The sequence below is a fragment of the Rhinolophus sinicus genome, chromosome X (assembly GCF_036562045.2).
Source record: "Rhinolophus sinicus isolate RSC01 chromosome X, ASM3656204v1, whole genome shotgun sequence".
NCBI classification, from domain to species: Eukaryota; Metazoa; Chordata; class Mammalia; order Chiroptera; family Rhinolophidae; genus Rhinolophus; species Rhinolophus sinicus.
The window spans coordinates 15,087,160-15,114,375 of record NC_133768.1 but is presented as its reverse complement, the minus strand read 5'-3'; the positions used below and the strand labels follow the sequence as shown (position 1 = coordinate 15,114,375).

At 41.7% G+C, this 27,216-nt stretch overlaps 1 protein-coding gene and 1 pseudogene across 8 annotated transcripts in view; one reads left to right on the top strand and one right to left on the bottom strand.

Annotated features, from left to right (window-relative positions):
* Window positions 1–27,216, top strand: part of SH3KBP1 (SH3 domain containing kinase binding protein 1) — a 321,598-nt gene that overhangs the window by 133,756 nt on the left and 160,626 nt on the right. For all 8 annotated transcript variants that reach the window (XM_019755429.2, XM_074323349.1, XM_019755427.2 and 5 more), the window contains one exon: window positions 20,938–21,041. In XM_019755429.2, the coding sequence (XP_019610988.2) occupies window positions 20,938–21,041 (104 nt within the window). The remainder of the gene's footprint in view (window positions 1–20,937; window positions 21,042–27,216) is intronic.
* LOC109460231 (fatty acid-binding protein 5) lies at window positions 8,543–8,950 on the bottom strand (annotated as a pseudogene).

Here is a 27,216-nt window from a genome sequence, read left to right as displayed (position 1 = left end):
AATTTTGCTTGTCAGGAACCCAGTATTTTGAATTACCAGTGATTAGTATTGTGTTTTCAGATTTCAGTTTAAGTAAAATCTACCTCTGGTTTGCTGGTTGAAGATGCTGGAACTCTGGAGCAGGGAGACCTCTGCTCCCTCCCCCTCACTCTCTCTTGCTTCCTTCCCCTCCGTTTCCTCTGTCCCCAGGGCCAACTTGGATAGATTCTTCATTATTGTCATTCCTTGCAAAGGAAAATCAGATTTCTAGAATGTTTTGCTATTGAGTGTCCCCCTTATTTCTTTTAACCCTTTTGTAGGCCATGGTATTTGACAGATTGAAGAGAAAAAAAAAACCCAAACCAAAAAAACCCCCCACAAACATTGTTAATAGTTATCTTTTAAAAAAAGTTGTTTAGGGAGAAATGGTACCAGTTGTTTTATGTTTGAGCTTTAAAAAGCTTTAAAGCAACTGTTTGATAAAATCACTGGGAGTCGTTTCTTTAGAAGAAATTAGCTTCCTTGGTCGTTTAGTTTTGACTTTGAGATGAAAGGTAAGACCCTTGAAGTTAGACACAAAGAGTAAAAGTGACCGAGTTTCTGATATGTCTGATACCGTATCGACAGGGACAAGTAAACCAAGACGAGCCAGGAATGGAAGTTCTGATTCTATTTTGTACATATATTTACACTTAAAAAATACTTCACACGCATGTCCTAAGCTTTGACCCTAGAACTCTGATCCCTCACAGAATTCATGTAAAATTCACAGAATTCATGTACAATTCACAGTCATGTTTAAAAGCCTCTTTCCCTCTTTCCTTTCTTTCTTCCCTCTCCCCCAGGCTCTCTCTCCATCTCTCTTTCTGTGATGCCTTACTCTTTAAGCCCCATCCCATTCTGGAACAAGTACATGTATATATGTGCGTATATTACGCCTGTGTCATTAGCTCTTATTTGCACTGTGCAGGCTTGACAGGAATAACATGGATCATTGAAATCCAGGGATGCCCCACAGAAACCATTCTGCAGTTTAACTATAAATCTTTTATTAGAAAGGCTTATGTAGGATGCTGTTTCACTTTTCTCAATCCCTGCTGTCCTCCCAGGTGGAGGTGTTAATAAATTTAAAAATGACCAAACCTGGGCAGCAAGAAGGAAGAGAGGAAGAGAAGCAAGCATCGGTTGGGTGGTTCCACAGGATCAATTTCTCCCTCCTTCCACATCTTCATAAATTATGAACTGTATCGATCTATTCATATTGATATATGAACTCATTCTATCAAAAGCCCAAGTTGAAGTGGAAATGGAAAGTGATCATTTATTAGAGCTGACGAGTGTCAGCTTTGTACTGAAACAAAACAAAACAACAAAACAAAACAAAACAAAACAAAACAAAACACCAAAACAAAACCACACAGGCCTGAATGGCAGGCATCCCTTTTAATCCGTAGAAACCCAGAGGCAGTCAGGCCTCGGTAACCAGCAACACTTGATAGCAGTTGACAAATATCCTGTCCGTTTTCAGTGGCTTAGAACTTGACTGTAAGTTGGTTGAGGCTGGAAAACCATTTATGTTCCTTTTTCTCCTTCATACTTTGGCCCAGGATAATTCAGAGACCTTCGTTTGAGGACTCATGCGACATACATATAAATCTCAGCTCTACCAGCCAGTAGCCATCTTGGGGAGGTCATTTCACCCATTGGAAGCATCTGTTTCTTCATCTGCAGATTGAAGGGTTGATTGAGAAGTTTACAGTATTTTTTAAACCAGGAACCCTTTCTAAAAGTTTTTGTCCCTTTGGGTGACAAATTCCTGTATCTTCATTAGCACATAACTAGTTCTTCAGATTAGAGTCATGGTACTATTTGTATGTAGTCCTGCAAAGCATTTTAACATGTGTAGCCTCATTTTGACAATTAAGCCTTTTGGAAGCTTGAAAAGCATAAGGATCCTACTCTTCTCTTTGCAAATCCTTTTTCCAGGATCCCCGGAAGGTCTATTGGGATCCATTCTCATACTGTCTCCAGCCCTTTCTCGCTCTACAACCAGCAAACATTTGCTGAACGAACCAGGTTCCCACATGACCTGTCAGAAACTTCTGGAGAGCTTTAGAAGATTCCGGCTCTTTGCTGAGAAAGCTCCATGGTGATTTTGTTGAATAATGAAGTTAAAACAGTGTTTCTACCTTTGATAAACCACCCATTCTCACCCACTGCACAGCAAGCAGTGTGGGTTCTTTCCTCAGTGTGACTGCACAGGATTGGCTGGGGGGTGAGATGTCGTTCGCTTTACATTCAGCTCAGCGTATTTTAGAATCTTACCCCCAAAGGCTTTTTCATATCATCTCCATGTTTATTTCAATGGGTGTGGGATAAAACCATTCATGGTAAATTGGATTGAATTGTGAACTCTAGGTGTCAATCACATCCTCCCAACCTTATTAGATGATGCCTGAGGACTGCTAATAAGTGATGTGTTTCTTTTAACATGTTTTATATTTCAAAATAATGTTTTAATGAAGATATATAAAAAGGGATCAAGAAGGAACTTGAACAGATATCTGTACACCCATGTTCATAGCAGCATTCTTCACAGTAGGCAAAAGGTGGAAGCAATTCAAGTGTCCATCAATGGATGAATGGATAAGCAAATGGTGGTGTACCCATACAATGTAATATTATTCACCCTGAAAAAGGAAGGAAATTCTGACACATGTTACAACATGGATGAAACTGAGAACATTATGCCAAGTGAAATAAGCCAGTTAGAAAACAACAAATACTGTATGACTCCACTTATTAATATATGAGGCACCTAGAATAGTCAAATTCATAGACATAGAAAGTAGTGGGGTGATTGCCAGGGACTTGGGGGGGGCAAGGGGAATGGGGAGTTAGTGTTTAATGGGTATGGAGTTTCAGTTTGGGAAGATGAAAAAATTCTGGAAATGGATTTTGGTGATTGTACAACAATGTGAATATGCTTAACGCCACTGAACTTGTATACTTAAAAGTGACTTAAACGGCTTTATGTTATATATGTTTTACCACAACAAAAAAGGGATCAAAAATAAGATGACAAATGATTAACAACATTCTACCCATCATCAGCTAAGAAATTTTAAAAATTAACAATTACAGTTAACATTTCATATATGGTACCCTGTCTCAGTCGCATTGTGTGCTTTTTGAGACATAAAGGATGAATTGGGTAAGATAATTCTGTCAGGATAGCTTTCTGTCTGCTTTATTTTCCATGTGCATTTGTTAATGTCCTACAAGTAGGACATTAATCTTTTCCTGTTTTTTAAAATTAGTGTTTCTAGAAACTTCTAAAAAGAAATCTGTCTAGAAACTTTTGTTTACCATTTGGGCCTTGAGGAACATGGAGAAACAGTCAAGGGAAATAATAGTTAACTTACCAGGATAGAAGAATGATACAATATATTTGCAGCCATTATCTTCACCGAGTGTGTCCTTTAAACATTTTTTGAGGACCAGCTCTGTGCCAGGCTTTGTTGTATCAGTTATCAGATGCCACAATGATGCTACATAACAACCACAAAAGCTCAGTGGTATCAACAGTAAACATTTATTACTTCTGAATCTGGGGTCAGCTGGAAGCTAGCTGGGTGGCTTTTTGATTTTCACTGGGCTTCCTTACGTGTCTGGAGGTCAGCTAGCATTTGTCTTGAGCTCAGCGGCATGCCTGGGGTGACTCAGCGCTGCTGTGTGTGTCTCCCATGCTCCAGCAGGCTAGACTGAGCACGTTCACACAGCAATGATGGAGGTGCACAGAGTGAGTGGAAACATCCGAGTTCTCTTGGGGCCTGGCCTGCAAACTGGTACACTAGTGCTTCCACTTCACTTAATTTTCCAAAATAAGTCACATGGTGTGTGTGTGGGAAATCTTAGTTGTCTTTAAGGGAGGTACTCTAAAGACATGTGACAAAAGGTCGTGGATACGGCGAGGCGGAAAGAATTAGGGCCTAAATTCAGTCAGTACTCCCGACTCCGTGCAGTGTTGTAGAGACAGCTAGTTCAGTGCTCTAACAACCCTGAGAAGAAGGTAGCATCGTCCTCATTTTACCGTTGGAAAAACTGAGGCTCAGAGACATTGTGTGACCTAGCCAAGGCCACACTTCTATTGAGCGGTGTAGTTTGGGTTGGAACCCAGGTCTGTCAGACCTCTTCCTTTCTGCTGCTCTGCCCGACTCCTCCCAGCATGTGGGATTATTGTCTCTTTCTGGAAACATCTGCTTTGCCTTCTGTGCCTCTGTGTTTGACTCCCCCTCTTCCTCTTTCTCTATTTTATTTTATTGACTCCTCTTCTCCACCTTAAATGCAAGCTGTTTTCTGCCTTTTTCTTTGGCGTCGTCTATTGTGTCTACTTGCTCCTGGGCTCAGCCAATGCCTGAGACATACAAGTACAAGCTCAGAAACCTAACCTCTGGGCCGGACCTCCCCCCTTACTTTCCTCCCCCCTCACCTTTACTCACACATACTGTGCTAGTTAGTGGGCTCTCAGCTGCAAGTCACAGACACCCTCATTCACCCTGGCTTAGGTCATAAGAAAGGATCTCTTGTACTACCGGAAGTCCAGAGGCCGGGCAGGCTCCTTGGGCCTAGGTTTCTTTTCTCTCTGCCCTGCCTCTTGCTCAGGTGGCTTCATGCTGTGGCCAGCTAGTGGGCCGATGGGCTTCCCTGGTTAATTTCCAGTGGGGGAAAGGACTGGGGGCTTCTCTTCTTGGAGATGCCCTGGGCAGACCCATCTTTGTCTCTCAATGTGCCACCCTGGCTTAAGGCAGCCTGTACGTTCCTGAACCCATCCCTGGCCAGATGTAGCTTAGGTGTGGTGTTCTCTGGTAGAGTGGCTGATGGGAGGCAACTGCTGTGTCCCCAACTGTCCCCATGTAGTTGAGCGGCAGATTCTCCCTGTCAGACTCCTGCTTCTGCCTTCTGCATCCCAACCTTCACATTCTTCCCATCAGCCCTCCAGGGTCATTTGTACTCCTCCTTCTCCTTCATCCCTTTCATCATTTGTTCTTTCCTTTGATTTTGAGATCATTGCTAAAGGCTGTTCTGGGCTGGGCTCTGGGCTAGCTTCTAGTAATCCACAAGGAAGTCCAGGATTTGAGAATCAAGCAATCTCAGGCACTACGGGCAGGGTGGGGAGAGCGTCATGCACTGGGTGCTGTGCCCTCCCACAGTGGTGGTGATGGGGGCACCTAACCCTGCCTCAAAGGCAGTCAGGGAAGGCATCTTGGAGGAGGTCCCTTCTAAGCTGATGATTCAACTTTAGCAATGTCTCTTGCTCTTTCTTAAAAAGAAAATCATCCCTGGTCCCTTATAATTCCTTCCTGTAGACCAGAGGTCAGCAAACCACAGCCCATGTATTGCCTGTTTTTGTAAATAAAGTTTTATTGGCACCCAGCCACTCCCATTCATTTACATATTGTCTATGGCTCCTTTTTTGCTACAACAGCAGAGTTAGGTAGTCGGCACAGAGACTGTATGGCCTACAAGGTTGAAAATATATGCTCTGTGGCCCTTAATGGAAAGTTTGCCAAGCCCTGCTGCAGGCAGTAGAAAAACTCAATTCTTATCCTCTAGGAGGTTTCATCTTACAAAAGGAGATTGACTTGTATGTGCTATATTGATAACTTTATAATGAAGCCTGTTGAGGTTAAGATATGTGTAAGTGCGGAAGTGCATAGTACAGACAAAAATCAGTGTTGTTGGAGAGATTCATGAGCGTTTATTTCTCTACTTCTCCTCTGCTGTTCTTTTCGCTATTCCCTCAATGAATCTACATTTATTTTCTTGCCTCAAGATTTCTAGGTTGATGCTTTCTAGATTCACAATTTCTACATTTACACTTTTCATGACATTTGGTTCCCTCCCTCTGAGGGGGAGAGTAGAGGTGCAGACCAGTTTGGAAAATGAAAAGTCTGAGTGTGACATACCATTTTTTTAAAGCACCTTTACTACTCTCCCATACTTCTAAGGAAAATAGGACTTGCTTAAATAAATGAGAACAATCTTTATTTGCTGGGAACAAAGAGATAATTTATGCATTATTAACATATTTGTTTACTTAAAAACAAAGTGCTTAAAATCCTTCTCTTGCAGGTAGGCCAGTCCCTTTATCTGCACTGCTCAGTCACCTAGAAACCTGTCCTTTCCTGGAAGATGCCGCTCCCGAGGGGCCTTGGGGACAAGTCCATTTGCAGGCTCTGGAGGAAGCTCGCAGGAATGGGCTTTGCGGTCCTGATGGTCACGGACTCGCCCACACAGTGAGACAGCTTTTGTGCTGTTGTGTGTGGTTAAACCTCGCTATTCTTTTGGGTTTTATTTGATTTGTACATTTTCTTAGAGACTCACCCTAAGTTTTCTCAGACTTATTATAAACATAATGCTTAGTGTAAAAAAATTAATAAAGGAAAGGAATGGCATAAAGAGTAACATAAAATTCCTTCTGCTGGTCATACTCCCAGGAGGAGAACTGGCTTGTGGTTATCTCCCCAGAAGATCTCCACACATATGTACTAGGACGAGCCATAAAAAATCGCAGAGATTCCTTCACAAAAATGTCAACTTCAGGTGGTCCCACCAAATCTAAGCACATAGTGAAACAGACATATTGGTATTTAAAAAAATACGGATGGGCTCATGCTGTTGATGCTGTATTGCAATTAGTTCTCTTAGGTTGAAGAGAATCTTGGAAATCTTGCCGTACCAGTTGACTGAGAGGGATACCGCTCTTTAATAGTCCATGTGTAGACATACCATGACTTGACAAATCAGTCCCCCAATTGAAGGACATTTAGGGTGATTCTGTTTTTTCACTCCTCTGAATAGTGTAGCAGTGAACATTGTGCATATATCTTGGCATGTTTCGTGTAACTTATCTCGAGTTTATCTTCCAGAAAGTGGAATTGCTGTTTTCTTGATTTAGAAAGAAACTTTTGAACAATTGGTCAGATGGCTCTGGTTTCAGTTGGACTTGCTTACCTTAGGGTCCTCCATCCTCTAGTGAAAACACAAAGATGGGACCACAGTGGAAGTCAGGCAGCCCCCTCCAGGCAAATCCTGTGCAGTATAAACATGGGTATAAACCTCTCTCCCTTCGTGGGACAGTTGTGCACTCCCTGCCCAGCAGGCACTGGGGACATGGAGGCAAACAATGACAGTGCAACTGATGAGGGCTGGGAGGAAGAGATGTATATAAAGCCACGTGGGTGCACAGAAGCTCAAGTGACTTCTTTATCTCTGGCTGGGGGGTGGAGGGTTGGACCCTGTGGTGAATCCTGGAACTTCACTAGCTAGCAAAGGGGGACAAAGCAGGGCTCAGTTGCAGGGGTGACGCTGAAGCAGTGGCAAGTGGAGCCTGCACATAAGCTGTGCTGGCCTTTATGGAAGGGAGCATGGGCGTTGAGCTCAAGTGCCAGATGACAGAGCAGGGCTCTTGCTAGCCACTGACCCAGATAATAAGAGGGCACTTGGCAAGTAGCCTCATGAATGCTGTGCCACACGGCCATTCATGGATCAGGACCTGTTAACTTGCCCAATATGGTTCTCTTGTCAGGATGGGTTGCTCCAAAGCCTATGAAACATTCCAATGTGCAGTGTCCAAGTGTTATGTTTACTGCTTTCTTTTATGTACATAATTCTCCCTTGCACCTTTGGGTTTCCTTGCAAACCATAATCTTGAAAGTAGGGATTAGGAGTTCTTAAAAAAAAATTCTGTGCAACCTTTTGCCAGCCTGTGGGTGCCTTCTCGGAATAATGTTTGTCAATGAATAAAATAAAATCCATAGGATTATAAAGGAAATCAATCATTGCTGAAATACAGTTATCAAAATGTTGCAAAAACTTAAGTAATACATATTTTTTATTGATGCATTAAGTAGCAAGATCCAGCAGTAGGTCTAGAAGCTATCATAATTTTTAAACAGGGATGAATGTAAATGATATTTCAAGATAAGTGCACCGACTGTGATGTGAAATGAAAATATCTGTCCACGGGGTGGGAGATAAGTAAAATCCACAGGTGCTGCTAATACCAGTGTGGTTTGTTGCCTGTATGCACAGTGGAAAGAAAGGCCAGATTTCAGTTAGAGGGCAGTAAAAATAAAGAAGTCATTTTCTTCCCATCGTGTTTAGAACCCCTGAATTCTATCCATGAACCCCATTTAAGAACCTCTGCTTTTAGATAAGAAGGAGGAATTGTGGACATGAAAACCCCCCTTTGCATCAAGAAAATTCAAAAATACCTGGGCTTCCGCCCCTTCTTTATTCTGAAGGGGATGAGAAGGGAAACTATATTAAAAATGAGTCAAAATTTCAAAACCATTTTTTTAGCATAAACACATTTTTTCACTAACCAAAGGGACGATCTTAATTAAACCAACACTTGGCAATAGTTGCATGTGAAATGTTTACGATAAAGATAACTGAATACAGAGATGAAGAAAAAAAAGCACGGAGAGATTTTCTCATTGAACTGAGCCTGTTTACTCGTGCAGCTAATTCCTTGTCCAGAAGGATGATGGGATTTTTACTCTACTTTTTCATAGACCCAAGTACAGTTGACATTGTTCCTGATGCATTCCACCATTAGTTTCCCATTTTCCACTCTTCTTGTTATTGTGCTTTCCTTCCCATCCCATTCCTGATGTTGCACCAATGCGCCGTTGACAAAATTGCACACAGTCTAAGTTTTTCTGCCATCAGCTGTAGTTTCTTCAAACTTCTCTCGCAGGTTACATGAAAACTGCGTTGTTTTCAACGTGCTCTCAGTTTTTATGATGAGGTGTTTGCCGTCAGAGGTGATGACATAGTCTGGTTTGGCCATGGCACCCATTTTCCGCAGAGCCATCCCTACTCCTAATTCCTTCATGTACTCATCAAAGCCTTTGCTCTCCACTAAGCACCATCTTCCTGCCAGCTGCTGAATGGAGGCCATGGTGGGCGCTGGCGGCTTGCAGGGCGAGAGGAGCAGAGTGCGGAGTGGAGAGCTTGGCTCCAAAACCATTTTTGATGACCTGCAATATAGATCTTTTCCCTCCTTCTGAGAGAGAGAGAGAGAGAGAGAGAGAGAGAGAAGAAGGGGGAACGAGAGAGAGAGAGAGAGAGAGGTGGAATTTTCTGTCATTCTCTAAATCTCACTGTACAGTGGCCATTTTTTGGTACTGATTTTAAAAAACTGAGAAACTCTAAATCTGTTTATGGTATTTCCCCCTGAGAATTCTCTAAGAATAGGGAAGAGAGCCCAGATGAGGGCCTCTTGGATTTTTCTAGAGCTTTTACACAGTTACTAATATGCATATACTCACACGTGCTCCGCCCTACTCTTCTCCCCCCCCACGCGCCTGCCCCCTTAACTGTAGAAGTCCATTTGTCAGCAGCAAAGTTTGAGAATGCCTTTAAAAATAGATGTGTTAGGGGGAGTATGTTCGATAGAAGGGAGAAATCTTGTTTATGCTCAACAAATAACTTATATTTAGCATCTTCCTTCAGTTTTTCCTTTGAAATTCTGTATTCTCATTTCACTTGAATGACTCTGCATGGAGCATTTAAAAGTAGATCAAACAAAACTCTATAAATATGTTGAGTTCTTTTGGGCATTTTGCCCAAATCAGCCTTATTAAAGCAGAGAAAAGCTTTATGGATTGGATTTTCTCCTCTGAACATCCAGACTCTATCCCCAGGGAGATGGTGGCCTGGGCTCGAGTTAGGCCAGGGACACTTTGGAGAAGTGTGCCCCCCCCCCCCCCGGATATGGTCTGCTGTGGGTCAGGTCATTTGGATTAGGGGACATGCTGAAAGGCCAAAACCAACTCCTGGGACCAGCCTAAGGAAAGGGGAAAACAAGAAGGCTGTTTAGAGACATCGCTGACTTTGTTTTTCAGTGTGGTTCCTTTGTTTCACTCTGATGGGAATGGAAGGCTAGTGAAAAGAATATTGGTTGAACTGGTATAAGTAATGAACAAAGATGCCTCTTAACATATTCATGAATGCAAAGACACATGGAAAAAAGGGAGGGAGTCAGGTGGCAGTAAGCCCTTCTGGAAAGTAAGTCTGTCCCCATCATTCCAATTTTATACATGAGAAAACGGGTGAAGAGCCATGGAGAGGACTGCATGAGGTGGTCGCCATGCTGGGTCCCCTGGGTCATCTGTGTCTTCGTGTTGTGAGGTTCAGGATTCTCTTTATGTGCTTTAATGCTATCAGTGTGGACCACATGTCCATGAGCTGTAAAATCAAGCTTGTGTGTCCTTTCAGGTGGCTAATTCACACCCCAGTTTTATAAGATGGTGAGGTGGAAGACATCATGGTTGGAAGAGTTCTTCATGCCCTTGGCACCAAAATTCTAGATGTGGCTTCTAAGGAGATATCAGGTGACAGTGTTAACACTGAAAATATCCATATGCAGCTTCTCTTTGCAGAAACTCAGTTTGTTGAATGGATGGCCCCTTTCTGTATTAAGCTGGTGGTAGGAACTCAGTTTGTTTGGTCATATGTTGATTGACTGACTTTAAGACTGTTTTCAGTGGCATCTTAAAACTGGGCATTAGGTTGAAGTTTCTAGAACTGAGGAAGGGCTAGATTAGGGGTGTGTGTCTCCCTGTTTCTTGATATGTGGCAGCTGGGCTCATAGATTGATTGAGAGTGAACATTTGTCATGAAATGGCATCCACATAACCATCACGAGGCATATGCCTGTGTTGGTAAATGAGTTACATTTATTGAAAAAGGTGTGCATGAAAAAGCTGAGAGGTGTCAGAGCTGAAGGGGTGGAGAGAAACATAAAAATTGACATGCAGAGATAATTGAAATACAGTGAGATGAGGGCGGTGCTAGAGAAAAACAGTGGTTGTTAGAGGAAGCTAGAGAAGGGGCCCCCATGGTTGAGTGTGTGCATGTGTTTCTAGGAGGGAGGGAGCGCGGGAGGGAGGGAGGGAGGGAGGGAGGGAGGGAGGGAGGGAGGAGAGCAAGGTTGGATGGACACAAGGGCCCCTCCACAGCTGGGAGGGAGATGGCTGCTTGGGCTGTGTGCTCCGAGGAATCCGGCCAGGAAAAACGACCTTGGATCGGTAACTGGTAGGATATTGTGGGGCTCCTCTGGGTTCTCTAACAGGGCCTGATCAGAATAACTAGTGTGGGCTACAGATGTGAAGCTGTTTCTCTGGGCTCACACCTGTCTTCACGGCCCAGTTCAGAGGCCCCTTGTCATTCAGCTTATAACAACCACTGTTCTTCTCCCTGATTCAATTGGTAGTTATTTAATTGGAGAATAAGAACTAACTTTGCTATCGATGTCATCAAAAGGAGATCAGCTGGACAAGTTTCATAATGCAAGATAATTATTTTAATAGGTAACTATGATGTTTTAAAAAATTGTTACAGTGTATTACGTGCCCTTTGTCAAAACAAAGTGATGTGCAGAAACTTGTAAATGAGTCTCCCCCAACCTCCCTTCCCCGAAATACTACTGTTACTTTGGGGTATGCTCTTCTGTACCATTTTCTGTGCTTACACAAGTGTGTTCGTGCACACACACCCTTTTTCTCATTCACCTAGTTGTATTAAGCCCTCCCTCGCACATTAATTGAATGTCGAATGAATCCATTTATTCACTTATGAACATGTGTTGAGTGTGTACGCTGTGCTAGGTTCTTGGTGATCAGGAGTAAATAAAAAAGGCCCTGGTGGAGGTCGGGGAGGGAGGCTGTGTGGGCGTTTACAATGTTGGGATGATATTGTACATATTATGTGACTTGGTCTCTTATAGGGACACCTTTTACACGTCAGTATACATAGTGATGTGCAGAAACTTGCTCCATCTAATGGCCACTTAGTTTCCCAAGTGATTTATGTAGCCTTTCACTTTCAGTGGACATTCGGGATGTTTTCTGTGTAGAGCTCTGTGCATGTATGCATTTGCTATCAGAAACAGTGCTGCCCTGAACATTCTTATATATATAGCTCTGTGTGTGTGAAACAAGTCTTTCTGTCTTTTATGAGGACTGAATTTAAAATCAAATATACATAATTTCTTGTTCAGCTATGGCCCTGTTCTACCATTTGTATGGATAATTGCCAGTGGACCAAAGACTTGGAAGACAAAAGCAACGTATCAGGCATTGTCTAATATCACAGATGCTTCAGACTACAATGTTGGTAGAATGAGGCACCTTCAACACATTAGCAAGACACGGGCCACCATCTTTCCATCCCTAGAGCAGCGACAATTCAAAGTGTCATTGGCTTTTTCCCCCCTTTAAGTCGTGGTAAAATATACATAATATAAAATTTACCGTCTTAACCCTCTTGGCATCGGTTTGTAAACACACATTGGTGGGTGCCCTGTGTAACACCAGGTTAAGGCTTTAACTCTTTCCCTCCACCCTTCCTGTCCTTCTCCGGTGCCCCTCTGGCTGTCTGGAACTGGAAGTTTGTGTCCACAAAACCGTGACCCACAAACAGAATGTGGAACAGGTACCCATTAGTTCATTCATCCATCCATTTATCAACAATGGTTGGAGTGGCTGCTGTAACAGGCACTGAGCTAGCTGCTGGAGATCAAATACAAGTAAGAGAGGGTCACTGACTCCTAACGGGGGCAACAAATACACAGGAACTGCAGCCCATTGGGCTGCAGATGATACTGTGTATCCGCTGCTCCTTCCCTGTGTATATGATTCCTTCCAATGTGTTTTTCAGACTTTCTCTGTTTTTTGTTGTCTTCCGTTGGGTCATGTGCCTGCTTCTAGGCTCCCTTCCTCACACCATCCTGCATATCCCCGACCCCAGGCACTTCTCACGACTTATTGTCCCCATCACATCTTGCTGTCGCTTCTCTGCCCAGGAACCTCCTCTGGTTCCTCATTGCCCATGAAATGAAGTCCACATCTTTAGCCTGGCATCAAAAGCCCCCCCGAAATGCACTCCCAGTCTGCCTTCCTGGTCTTACCTTGGGTTGGTGAACAACGAGGGCTGCAGACCACAGCTTATTTAACTCGTGCCTTGGATAAGTTATCCAGCCTTCCTGTGCTCATAACCTCATAGGGTTGGTACAAAGAGTTGAGGGAAGACACGTCACATGTCTAGCATGGTTCTTGGCGTTTAGCGGACACCTAATCGATGTTTATTTCCGTCATCTCCAACAAGATTCAGTTGATTTTCCTTGTGTGACTTCTGACTTTACCCATCTTCCTCCTCAACTGCCATGGCTCAGAGGCTCTAATAAATGGTCCCCTACTCGTTCTACATTTTTCTCCTATGTTCTGATGGGACTTGGGAGCAAATGAGGACTGCTATAACCTCTTTTCAGACGAACCTTGCCTTTGCAGTAGCAGGCAAATGGAGTGACTGTTTTCTGCCGGGCAAAGATGTTGATTACACACATCCCTAGGAGAATCAGGCAGGCTCATCTCCAGGGACCAAACTGTGCTGGTCAATTAAATACTGTACATTTCCACTGCAACAGTCCAGCCACAGTCAAGAGGGGTTTGTGAAGTAAAACCCATGAGTTCCTTTCTTGTTTTTTCTGGCCTGCCATCAGCCTCTGAAATGTCCTTGTCTTCTTCGAATTACATGACATTGAAACAGGACGATGAGTGGCAGTTGTTCCAGGAAAGGGTATGATGCTGGGTCCACAAGATCAGTACTAATTCGGCTTTCTCTTCCTTTGTACCCAGAATCCATTGGATATCCCAACTGACATGAATGATTTTCCTTATTTAATTAAGTTTGGATTGTTTTTCCATCCTGAGTAGGGAATCTGGCCCCTTGCATAAATTGAAGTTTCCAGCTCAAGAGCAGCTTCTTCAAGAAGCCAGGATGCTGTTCAGTAACTTGGAGAGTTGTTGCACCCCCAGCAGTTTTTGCTAATAAATCATAGCAGAGACCACTGTCTTTTCCGCCTCCCGGGTCCTAGGAACACACTTCCAGAGCTAGAGATTACTTAGTGCAACTGTTCCAAAGATCTGTGAAATAAAAATCAGCATGGCAGCATTCACCTGGGTTATGTATTAGGGTAATATTGACAAGTAAGTTTGATTTTTCTCTCTTTTGGAAAAAGATGCTGAATGCAGGACCTGTATAGCCTGGTCTTGGAAAAGTCCCATTTATTTTTGGACAATGGATCTGTCTAGATGTCTCTCAACCTGGCTGTATGTTAGAATCACCCAGGGAGCTCTTAAATCCAGATGTCCAGGCTGCACCTCAGGCCAGTAACATTAGAGTTTCTCTCTCTCTCTCTCTCTCTCTCTCTCTCTCTCTCTCTCTCTCTCTCTGTTGTTTTTTTTTTTTCCTTAAACTATTTGAAAGTAATTTGTAGATGTCAGGACTCTTCATCCCTAAATACTTCGGAACAAGGACATTCTCCTATGTAACTGCAATAGAGCTAGCACAGTCGGGAAATGTAATATTAACATAATGCTATTATCTTGTATTAGTCTGTATTCAAATTTCCCCAATTCTCTCAATAATGTCCTTTATAACCTTTTTAAAAAACCTGTATCCAATTAAGGATTGCAGTATATTTAGTTATTGTATTTCTTTACTGTTTTAAAATCTAGAACAGTTCCCTGGCCTTTTAAAAATCTTATGTGATATTGACTTAAAAAAATATTTTAAAAACCAGGTCAGTCTTTGTAGATTGTCCCTCAATTTGGATTTGCGTGATTGCTTACTCATGGCCAGATTTAGGTTAAATGTTTTGGGCAGAAACATTCTGTAGGTGATAAATCTTTCTCAGTGTATCACATAAAGAGGCACCTGATGTCAATTTGTCCCATCATTGGCGACATGAACTTTAAGGCTGTGTCTGCCAGCTCTCTCCATTCTAAGGGGACCATTTCCCTTCTGTATAATAAATCAGCTGTGGGGAGATATAATACTTTGAGACCCTGTAACTATCCTCACTCCCAACAAGCTTTCATCTACTGATTTAGCAACCATGGATTCTTGCTAGAATTAGTTATTGCTATGATGGTTATTAAATGTTGATTGTCCATTTCTACCATTTTTATATTTATTAGTTGACATTCTTTTGTAAAGAAGAGCATTCCCTTTCTTGTCCCATACTTATCTATCTAACCTTTTTTTAAAGTATAGTTGGTATACAGTCTTATGTTGGTTATATTAGTTTCAGGTGTACAATATAGTGGTTTGACATTTTTGTACCTTACAATGTGATCACCCCCCTAATTCTAGTAATCATCTGTCACCATGTGGACTTACCACAATATTATTGACTATATTCCCCTTCTCCTTTTCACATAACCCCCCACCCCCTCTCTTCTGGTAACCATCCTTTTGGTCTTTGTTTATGTGATTCTGTTTTTGTTTTGTTTATTTTGTTTTGTTCTTAGTTTCCACATATAAGTGAATCCATATGGTATTTGTCTTTCTCTGCCTGACTTATTTTACTTAGCATAATACCCTCTAGATCTACCATCCATGTTGTCGCAAATGGCAAGATTTGATTTTTTTTTATTGCTGCGTAATATATGGAACCACGAAAGACCTCAAATAGCCACAGCAATCTTGAGAAAGAACAAAGTTGGAGGTACCATGCTCCCTGATCTCAAACTATATTGCAAAGCTATAATAATCAAAACAGCATGGTACTGGCACAAAAACAGACCATAGATCAACGGAACAGAAGAGAGAGCCCAGAAATAAACCCTTGCTTATATGGTCAACTAATCTATGACAAAGTAGGTAAAAATATATGCTGGAGTAATGACAGTCTCTTCAACAAGTGATGTCATGAAAACTGGATTGCTCTCTTACACCATATACAAAAATAAACTCAAAATGGGTTAAGGACTTAAATGTAAGGCTTGAAACCATAAAACCTCTAGAAGAAAGCATAGGAAGTAAACTATTTGACATCAATCTAAGTAATATCTTTTTGGATACATCCCTATTTATCTAATATTATCTATCCATCTATGTAACTAGCTATCAACCTAGCTACCTATTGAATGTATCAGTATGAGCTCAAAAAATTTTTTTGAAATGAATAAATTATAATACATTCCTCAGTACCTGCAGTTACTGTCCCAAATTTGGCCTGTGGAAGCCCCATCAAGCTGATCTCTGTGTCTTTTTCAAATTACCCCTCAAGTGTTTGAACACTTCATTAATTTTGGCATAACCACTTTGTATTTTCTTTCTCTCAGCCCTAGAAGAAGCCATTTTTCTATGGAGACCTAGTTCCTCAGGGACTGCTGTTTAGAAAGTTATTGGTAGTTTAATGAAAGCTCCTCAAGTGATTTCAATGTGCCGCCAAGACTGAGAACCACTGATTAGAGTCCTCCAAAAGAAGACCAACTGTTCCTACAAGGACCTTTCACATTGTCGCCTATAATTAGTGGCTCTGATTCATTGTTGAGGTTTAAATTTGCGTGGGCAGTGCCACTTGAGTCAGGTTTAAATGCAGGTCCCTGGCCCGGACCTCAGAGAGTGCAGTTACATAGGTCTTCCCTGCATGTCAACATTCTGACACAGGTGGTCCCCAGGCCATGTCTGGAGAAAATGCCAGAAGTTACCCTGAAAATTAGGGTCTTCTGATTTTCCTCTTTGATTTTATCAATGTTTTCTCTTTTGCAAAATGATGTCAGGATACTGCCACATTCCCTAGGCGTGTGGTGAAGATCCAGTTGATTAATTTAGTGGGTTCCTTGAAAATCTGAAATGATTGAAACCCTCGTAGTCGTACTCTTGTGTCATGGGAGATGTGGGATGTTAAAAAATAGACTGTGTGAGTGTTGAAAGTTTTCAGTTGACCCAAAGACTTTTTTCAACCACTGCATTATTTGTTGTTATGTTTTTGTGGTCATTGAATGAATGACCACAAAAGTAAAGTTCTCACATGTCATAAGACCCCCCAAGAAGGCTCTAAAATATCAATGTGTGTGCTGTTTCTGCAGTGGGTCATGGCACCCTTTTCAGTTTCTGCTATTTCCTTTTTAGAGAATGCAAATGTAGTACATCTCCTCCCCATCCAGTTGGCTTTATTTCATTAAAATATGGGCCCCAGTTCTCAGCAACTATAAGGAAATGCTCCTGATTTGTGGGTTTTCACTTCCTGGTTTCACATTTTAACAATGTACATATTAGCCCAGCTAGTCCTTTCTGCAGTCTCAAGACCCATAGCCAAGAATTCTTCTGAAGAATGATCAGACATGGGAGGCAGTGTCTCTGGAGATATAGCTCCTGACTTGAAATCTACGGCTCTCCACTTTCTAGCTGTAAGACCTCTGGTAAAATAGTCGGTATCTATATGCCCCCTCAGTCTCCTTGTCTGTAAAAGGGCATCAGTGATCTATCCCAGAGGTTCAATATGCACATGAAGAGCTTGTACTAAGTCTTTGGCACACAGTAAGTGCTCAATAAATGTTAGCTGTTACTATTTTATTAAAACTGGTCATGAATGGAAGGTGGTTATGAGGTCTAGTGAGGAAGTTGAGGGTGTGCTTACTTTGTCGTCTCTGTGTGCTTTGTTCCTACATATGAACACATGTGTATTTTGTGGCCATCATGCAGTCTGACAATAAAGCAGAGACATATCAAGTATGTCTTGTGAAGTCTATCTTATTCGTACCTTTTGGTAAGCCGTGTGTGCATATATATTAGCATGTATGTCCATAAAACACACACCTAGTACTTCTTTCAATTATGTGTAAGGAGTTAAAGGATGGTGGCCATGGCCATGATACGAAGGAGAAAAAACATATGTTCTCTCCTCTTTGTAGTTATTCTAATACTATGGATTTATATTGTTGGCCATGATCAGCAAATATATTTACTCTTTTAAAGAAAACTTTTCTTTCAAGCTTTAGTTTATTCCATAGAGAAAAAAGCTCATTGAAATGTGTTAAAACTTGCGTTCATGTGGACTAAGCTGTGGGCAGGAAGGTGATGGCTGAACCTAAGGGACTCTAGCCCATGGCCTTGGGCAAGTCAGACATTTTTTTGTCTTCAGTTAACACCAGTTATTTAAAAGAGGTGACATTGTTGTCTGCATACTTCTTCGAGGAAGGTCAAGACCGACTAGTAAACACCAGTGAAATGCCAGGAGAGGAAAACAAATGACAAATGAAATCGTTAAACTCCCTTAAATTTAAGATAGATGGAGGCAACGGAAATGCAGTGTTTCCTAATGTCAAACATCCCCCCTGAAGTGGGTTTTAGGTTGGGTAGAACCAGTAAACAAGATTGAAACAGTGATGCGCAGCAGTCTCGGAGTTTGACAGTCATCTGTGATGAGAAAGCCTTGGTGAAGACCTAAGGCTCTGTTATGCAGTGTTGCAGGGAGCAGTTAAGTGCAGATTGCAAAGAGTTTGGAACAGATGTGAGCCGAATTAGTTCATTCAGCCTTGGAGGGAGAGCTCTGAACTCAGGCTAAGGAGATACTATCACTTACTAGCTTGGTGACCTCGGGTAAGTCACTGAGCCCCAGTTTCTACGTTTGCAAAATCATCGCTTATTCTGCCTTCTTTATTTTTCTTTCTAACTCATGTGGTTGGCAGGAAGTGATAGGGCGATGGGTATCAGAAATGCTTTAGAGAAGATCAAAAGCTATCCCAGGGCCAGATGGAATAAGTGTTTCTGCTTGGGGTCAGATCAGGTGACCTTTATCACAGCAACCTGCGGGTCCCCCCACCCCCATATGTTGGCAGTGTGTTTTATAGGACTTTATGCTGCCGATTGAATGACCTTATTAGAGGATTTTAAGAAATATTGACTAGCCTGGCAGAGAGAAATTAGTAAATATGTCATCTTTCCTGATACCAGACAGAGCTTATAGAAGTCCAATGCAGACACTTGGTTCGAGAGAAATCTGATTATTCTGCTCCAGGTTCTGAGTCTTTTGGGTTCATCTTTTCTTGAAGAATATATCACTTTCTCTTTTGCCATTTGTATAGTGTTGAGGTAGATGCTACTTTTCACAGAGGGTTTTGTGCAGCTATGAACTTACATGTAACTGTAAGTTTTGTGACTTCAGCTAACACTAGGTCTTCAGATGTTATTTTTAAGTTACTTCGGTCAGGACTTTGGTGACTTTCGTGGTGGTAAGTGTCTCATTTCAGACATTTGTCATAATTATTTGTTTTGTTTTCTGATGTGTATCTTGAGAGTTTGCTTTAAACATACCATCTAGCAAATAAAGCTCTTAAAGATTTATAGTAGAACTTTATCTTAAGGGGTATGTATGAGGGCAGGGGAGTCACAGGGCTCGGGTTATGGTTGCCAAAATCACCTCATCACCTAGACTTTCTTAGCTAGAATGAGAATTCTGGATCCTTTATGATGCATAGTGCTTGACTGGTCTTCCATTGTGTTGGAAGCCGTGGAATAGTGGTGGAGTTCTTTGCACTGGGGTACCACTCTTCCTGACTTCCCATCTGAGAAAAACCAGTTGGGTGGGCCCTCTGTCCCTGCGACAGCCAGGCTCTCCTTGGGTTGCCCTATTCCGCCTGCTCACAATGCAGTTAGCACCGGGGAATTGTCCGGAGAGCTCTGCATTTGTTCTCATCAAGACCAGGCAGCTGGCGATTTTGCACAAAGGGGTGGAATATGTTCATGTAGTCGCCAAAGATGTGATTAGACAAGATATTGATTCTGAAGTTCTGCCCTCTTCCCTCTATTCAACTCTGTTCTTCCTTAGTGAGTTTCAGGCAGAGAAAAATGAAGAGAGAACTAGGCCACTGGCTTTTGAAAAATATTGATCAGTGGGTACCTCAGATGTAGCAAAACCCTTCCCCTCTGTATGATGTCCTGCTGCGTGGGGGCCTTAATGTGGCCCGTGATCACTCCTGCAGGAATTTGCTTTCTCAGAGAAAAGATTAGAAAAAGGAAAAGAATCCCTGTAGACAGTGTCCAAAAATAATGTAAGCATTTCTAAATGTGTTTCCTTGAAGTTGATGATCGCTTTGGTTTTCTAGGCCATGTGGCAACAGGGACGACGTGAGGTGGTCAGCCTTGAGCAATAAGCTTCTGAGCAATGCCGGTCTCAGTTCCTCTCTCCTAGTTACCGCTCCCCAGCTTGGGCCTCCACTGCTGTCTGTCTGTCTATACCCACCCCTCCCTGTCCCCCCCATCACACATACCACATGCATGATTTTTCTCCCTATAATGTATGTCTGTGGTGTGGATAGTTGTGTCTGTATTTGAACCAGCTCTAAGTCAAAACCTCCTAGTTGGGCCACACTGGGTGAGTGAGATGCTATGACCTTGAGTGTCTTCCGCAAGTGAAGTGCGGCCCTGGCTTTTGTCTTGATTTGCCTGGGTTGGTTCTGTGTAAGCGCCCAGGGATCCTGCTAGTGGGTCCCCTGGGAACAGAGGGAAGTGGACAGAAGTGGATTTGTTGAGCCCCTGTGGGGGCTTTGACATGGCACCAAGAGCAGGCTGAAATCTAATCAGCCTTTGCTTATCAGGCTTGAGTTTCAGTATGTTGAAAGGGTGATGATTAGTGAGAAAAAGGCCAGGATACTTTATCTTTTCCTTTGCACATTGGGGGAAAATGTACTGTGCTTTGCTAGCATTAGAAGCAGACCATTCTTTTTACTCTACCACATCACATCAGCTTTCATTAAAAATCAACAGCAGCAATACAAAGCCCCAGCCATGGAAAACCGTTTAAGGCAACACTGTGCTCCAGCGCTTCGGGGTGGGGTTTTGCCTTTTGCACCAACGGATCGGTTTCTCATATCCATGCCTTTCTGACCCAGCAGCTTTTAAAAGACCAAGAAGCATTGCTCTGCTTTCTACTGCCTCTCTCTGAGAGACCAGGGCTGCCGTGCCTCTAGCCATGTCCCAGACAGCATATTTGAGACAAGTCAGCTTAATTTGCCTGCATGCCTAGGAAGCCTCTCTTTAAAATCTAATTTTGAGAGAAGAGCTGTATCTAAATATTTCGCTTTTCCTATTTAGGCGAGCGACGGAGGCGCCGGTGCCAGGTGGCATTCAGCTACCTACCCCAGAATGATGACGAACTTGAGCTGAAAGTCGGTGACATCATAGAGGTGGTAGGAGAGGTAAGTGTGGCAGGCAGGTGGGTGTGGTGGCCTCTTGTGGGCTGTCAGAACCCACCCATGGCTGGTTAGCTTTGTCATGGTGGATGTTAAAACTCAAAGAGCGAAGTTGGATATCATGTAGTTGAGTCTCTTCTTACAGGAAATGGGTTCCTAGAGAGGAATGCCACCGAGTCCGTTGGGGGCAGACGTGGGGACATTTAAAACCATGTCTTTCTGACACAGTGTACTAGGTACCTCTGAAATTCCAACCCAGTGCCATAGCTTTTCTCCTCTGCTTTAATTGCTAGTAGACTCTGGGTATCCAGAAGTATCCTTGATCCATCGCTGGAGGATGGATTTAATATTCATCACAGGGGACATGTGGATTCAGAGGGAAGGAAAAGAAGTAACATTTATAGAAGACCCAACATGTGACAGGTGTGACAAGGTACTTTATGCATTGGTCCATTGACCTGTCACAACCACTTTATTCTGTAGATGAGGAATGAGGCTGAAGAGACTCTAGAAGAGGCAGGGCTGAAGGTTGAAGCCAGGTCCACCTGGCTGGAGATGTACTTTCTACTGTATCACATTCCCTGTTCCTGCTTGGTCCTGGCTCCTCGGCGCCAGCCCTGCTGGTGAAGTGTCCCAGCAGACACTAGCGTGGGCTTCTCAGGCCCTACTCCCTTGGGCCTGGGAGGGCCTGGGCTTCGGACTTAGAATCTGATCATTCATCCTGATTCAATGCATGGATGTGTATAGAGAAATACAGTGTCCTGATTGCTTTGGTTTCCTGAATACCATTCGACCTTACAGAAGCCCATGATTTACAAAACAGGAAGCTGGATGTCAAGGAGGAGAGGAAGTGAGCTATGATGTCGATGGAGTGGCTGGACCTATGCTAGTAGCCAGATTTTCTGATTCTCATACAAACAAAGTGAGCATGCATCAAAACTTTATTTAGTGCCTGAAAGATTTAAAAAGGGGGGGGGGAAGATGAAGGGGAACAACAGGTCCAAACACAAATTTATTTATGTAAAACAAATAAGTCATGGGGCTTCAATGTACAGCCTAGGGACCATAATCAATAATATTGTGAAAGCGTTGTACGGTGTCAGATGGTTGCTGGACTTACGGTGATCACTTCTTTTGATATATAAATGTTGAATAACTATGGTGTACACCTGAAACTAATATAATGTATGTTAGCTATATTTTAATAAAAATCTTAAAAATAAAAAAACCTTTAACTCATTAATGAGAGGATCTGTAAGATGGTAAGGCTGGCTCAAAGGAAATTGTGAAAGAGCAAAATGTTTATAATGACTGAAAGAGAAATACTTCATTAAGATTTTTAAGTTAGATGCTAAATTGTGTAGCGTCATACTGGGCAATAAAGCTGTAACCTCTGAGGTCATCTTTTCTAGGGGATAAGTCACTTGCGTCTCTGAGGATCAAAATTTATTTTCATTGCTCTCTGACAGGAATCATCTGCATCGCCTTTGCTTTCCTACCAGTTAACGTCCACACTAACAGAGTTGTAAACTAACCTCGTAAATAATAAATAGTGTGTCAAACAAAGATACGTGAGCCGAGGGAATTAGTTAATAAGGTTCCCAGGGTGGCACTGGGGAGACATGCAGTAACCCGTTTTGCCCATTTCCCAGTTTTGGATAATAATAATAGTTTGTGTTAATTTGTCATTCAGTCATCCTTTTTTTTATCCCTGGTGCCAAGCAGGACACATAGGAGACATTTCTTGAAAGCTGAACGAGTGAAAAACAAATGGGCAACAGAGTAGAGCATTTATGCCAATGGTGAAAGGACAAATTTCTTTTTTGTAGTTATTTTTTTTCAATTACAGTTGACATTCAGTATTATTTTATATTAGTTTCAGGTGTACAGCATAGTGGTGAGACATTTATATAATTTATGCAGTGATCCCCCTGATTAATCTAGTACCCACCTGGCACCATGCTTACTTATTACCATATTATTGACTATATTCCCTATGCTGTACTTTACATCCCTGTGATTATTTTGTAACTACAGATGGACAAATTTGCTAAGACTGAAACCATGGAAGAAATTCCAGAGGGAAAAATAATGAGTGACTAATTAAAAAAAGAGTTACATTTTTGGTATGATTAGATGTGAATTTAGCTAAACAAAGAGAACAACAAACAGGAAAAATTTTGCAATAAATATGGCAAAAAAAGTTATTATGTATGTAACATATGAAAATATATTAGGAAACTACTATAACAATAATAAATGATAGATAAATCTACTGTAAACACACAAGGGGACATAAAAAGTTAACTATGAGAAAATGTTCAGCCCTGCTATTAATTAAGTAAATACAAATTAAGATAATAATGGGTCCCTGCTTTTGAAAATCGTAAGAAAATATTTAGTGGTAAGAGTGTTGGCGTGGCTTAGAAGAAGTGATTTTTTTATATCATTTTTTTTTACTTTTTATATCTTTATGATCCTAATTGGAAGCTATTTAGCAAGGCATGTCAAGAGCTATAAAAATCTGAACTAATACGCTTTGACCCAGTAATCTCACTCCTAGGAGTTTATCCACAGAAAATGGTTGACAGAAAAAAAAACATGTGAGATGTGTTCGTTGCAGCAATGGTTGTGATAATGAAAAGTAATCAAGAAAGAATCGTTATGTGAATTAAGTTATATTATCCAGCTAGAAGACTGTGAAGCCGTTAAGATGGTAAACACAGAGGCCTTTACATCTGTATTTATTACAATACTGTGCATTGTAATTATGTTATATTCTGCCAACCTGAGAGCTCTTTAACAGCAGGGGTCTGGTTTTTATCTATATTCTTATTTGTGGTACCTGGAATAGTGCCTGAAACCTAATAAATATATACCTTAATAAAGGCTTGATGAATAAAGTAAGTGAATAAATGGAAGTATGAAAAGATTTTTTTGCAAAATAAATGAACAAATTAGAACACAAAATTGCGTATACTAGGATCCAGTCATGTAAAATATATCTCCATGGCGCATGATCAAAGACCAAAAGGGACCAAGAATGGAAAATGGTTCTGTCATAGATGATTTTTTCTTTAATGTTGTTTTAAGAAATACAAGTCAAGATAAGGACAATTATTAATAAATTTCTGGGAAGTATTGCCCACTCTCACACCTGTTGGCTGTAGGGAAAGCAAGCATGGATGGCTAAAGAAGAGTGATTGCAGGGCTGTTATTCTCCTCGCCTAGATGACAACCAAGTTCACCACCACCTGTAAGACCAGTTTCCTTTCCACTCACTGTCAGTTCAATCTTCTGGCCTTGCTTCAACAGGAGAAAGGAAAAATGGCTATGTAGCCTATGATATTTATGTAAAACTAAACATAAAGGTTGGCCTTTTAATCCATATTTTAAAAATTGTATCATCAAAAATTAATTTCCCTATTGTTCCAATTTACTTGTAGTAGTGTAGATTTTGGGCCATTGTCACTGTATAATATAAAATTTGCCCTTTTCTCTTGTAATGGGTTTTGTATAAATGCCAATGGGTAGCTACTCTCTAATTTCACTGAAAACTAAAAGCAAAATGAACAAAAATCTCAAGTAAACAAAAACTCTTAAATCACAGGGACCGACTGAGGTAAGACCATGGCAATACTTTGCAATACTGTTGAATCAATCAATCTATTGGTTAATAAAAATATATCATATTGTGTATGTGAATATATACACATATATGCTATAATCTTACTGATTGATTAATAGCCTGATTCTACAAAATTACAAAGCTATGCACACAAATGCACATACTGTGAAGCAACTAGCACATGTAATCTTTCTAAAGTTCTACAGCCTGACACCCCCAATCTCTTTGTTATCTTGTCGACACCTAATTTGGCAGCAGTCATTTTTTAACCTTCAAACCGTTTACAATTAGCCCTTCATACCACTAACTCTATTCACACTTACATATTTTGAACTATTTAACCAAATAGTGGGCTAGTGTTGAGAGCCACAGGCTTAAGCACGTTTGGGTTGACAGAGCCCTGACCTTATCATTGGGCAGGACTGGACTACCAGCCTCCAGTGCTCAGCCTGGGTAGGACTCTGCAGGGTGGCTTAGAGAGGGAATGGAGAGCGCGGGGCAGTCCAGGGGTGAGTGGAGTTGGCAACGTGAAGTTGTTCCAGAAAACGCTCCCCATGCCTCTGTCTCCTGACTGGAGAGCGGTGATTCTGCTCTCATCATTAGATTCATCACTGTGAACCTAACGGCACTGAGCTACCAGTTCGAAAGGAAAAACAGCCGGCTGAATACCTGGGTATTTTTAAAGAAATCATTGTAAATGCACACTTGTGTCATTTTTGTCCAGAGAGGAGAGGACTGATAAATGCAGGAGAAGTTCTGATTATAAGAAAAACAGAGGGCAGCCACAAGGTTGCCAGAAGAAATGACATTCGAGGGCCTCAGGAGTTTCAAAACTCGCTTGACTTACTATTTTTTGTTTTTTTATTGAAAATCGTCTTGAAGCCTTTTTGTTTCCCTGTTTGTGTCATCTAGAGCTTGAGAAAGGAGCTGTTTTTCTTTTTGTGTAGAATGAGCTTGGTCTCAACTAGTCTGTCTTAGTGGTGACTCAAGAAATGTTCAGAGATTCTCGCTTTTATTGGTTCTTTCTGGTTAGTTTTTGAGGTGGTTTCTCAGTGGTCTCCAGTCTGGCTGGCTGGAAACCAGTGGCGGCAGTTTCAGACTTAAAGCCCCACCTGGCCAAGTAGTTTGCAAAGAAGAAATAACTTGGCACTTGTAAGAAACATATGCAGCTCCCTTCTTGTACCCATAGCAGGAAATTTGGCTCTCTCAGCTAGAGTTAAATAGGCTGTTGAAATCCTTCAAAATTTGAACTCAGTCAGACAACCTTTGTCAGTTTGGGTGGGGAGATGTGATATTGTGATTTATAATAAGAAGTATATGTTGGGTTTTTGGCCCGATTCTGGCACATTGCTCCTAAAACTCTTGGAATTTCCTAAGTGAAGAGGCTGATCAAGGTGTCTTTTGTTATGTTAATGAGATGACTTTTGGAAGCACCTAAAGATGGGGGCTACTCAGTGAAGGGGAAGAAGAGGCTTCCTAGAACAGGTGATGTTTCAATAGGGGCACGTGGAAGGTGAGAAGCACTTGGATAAATCCAGCAAGCACAGGCCGCCTGTGGAAAGAGCCGGGTTAGTGTGGGGAAGGAGGACAGGGTGTTCGTACAGCCTTGCTCTGAAGTTGGGGATGACCTACGAACCTTCGGGGGTGGGTGTGGAGCATAGGAAGCCCCAAGCAGGCAGATGCAATCAAATGCGGGTGAGATCAAAGCTATAGTGTTGTCCACACTGAACTTTTAAAGGAATACCCCACTTAAAGGTTTCTTACATATGGGCTTTTAAGATCAACACATCCCCACAGATAATTTTCTCACCTGGGATTAGTGACTGGACAAAACTTCAGGATCTTGATTCATCAGCAATGGTATCTTGCTGGCTTGATTTACTATTTGCTTGTATTTTCAAGTTGGAACGGTAGTAAAGCCTTAGCACAGAGTCATTCAGGAATTTGGGGACCTATAGCCTAGCCTGTAGCTGTTTTGAAGGACAGGACTTCCAAGCATTGCGGAAGGATGTCTATACAGGCCCTACCAGAAACCCTTTCCACTATGAGGAAAATCGTGGCTGTTGCTCTGTCTCATTGGGCAGAATTTGCTTAAATCTTAAATAGAAATTCTATACGTTTTCTTAAATAATTTTCCTTTAAATTTTCCTATATTTTTCTTTTGAGGGGCCCCTCTCATGTGGAATAGACTTATTCCCAGAAGAATGAGGGGAGGGAATAAAAATCAATGTCCTGTGTGTATGGACTGTTCTGGCCCTGCCAGAAAGAGGTAATCAGACAATGAACTACACAGGAATTGGGGGAAAATATTGGCCCAGGCATTTAGGACCTAGATAACACTTGTTTATATTTGGTACAACCAGCTTTCCATGTCCGCAAATCAACAAGGATGGTTATTTAAAGCAACTAAAATGGAAAATAATGTAGGTGTTTGTCTCTTCAGGAAGTGGTTTCCTTAAAAATATGTTTTTTCACTAATTCCACTAATAGAAAAATGTTCTTTAGAAACAATTTTTTTCAGCAATATTCAAAAGGTAAAACTATGTCTTAGCA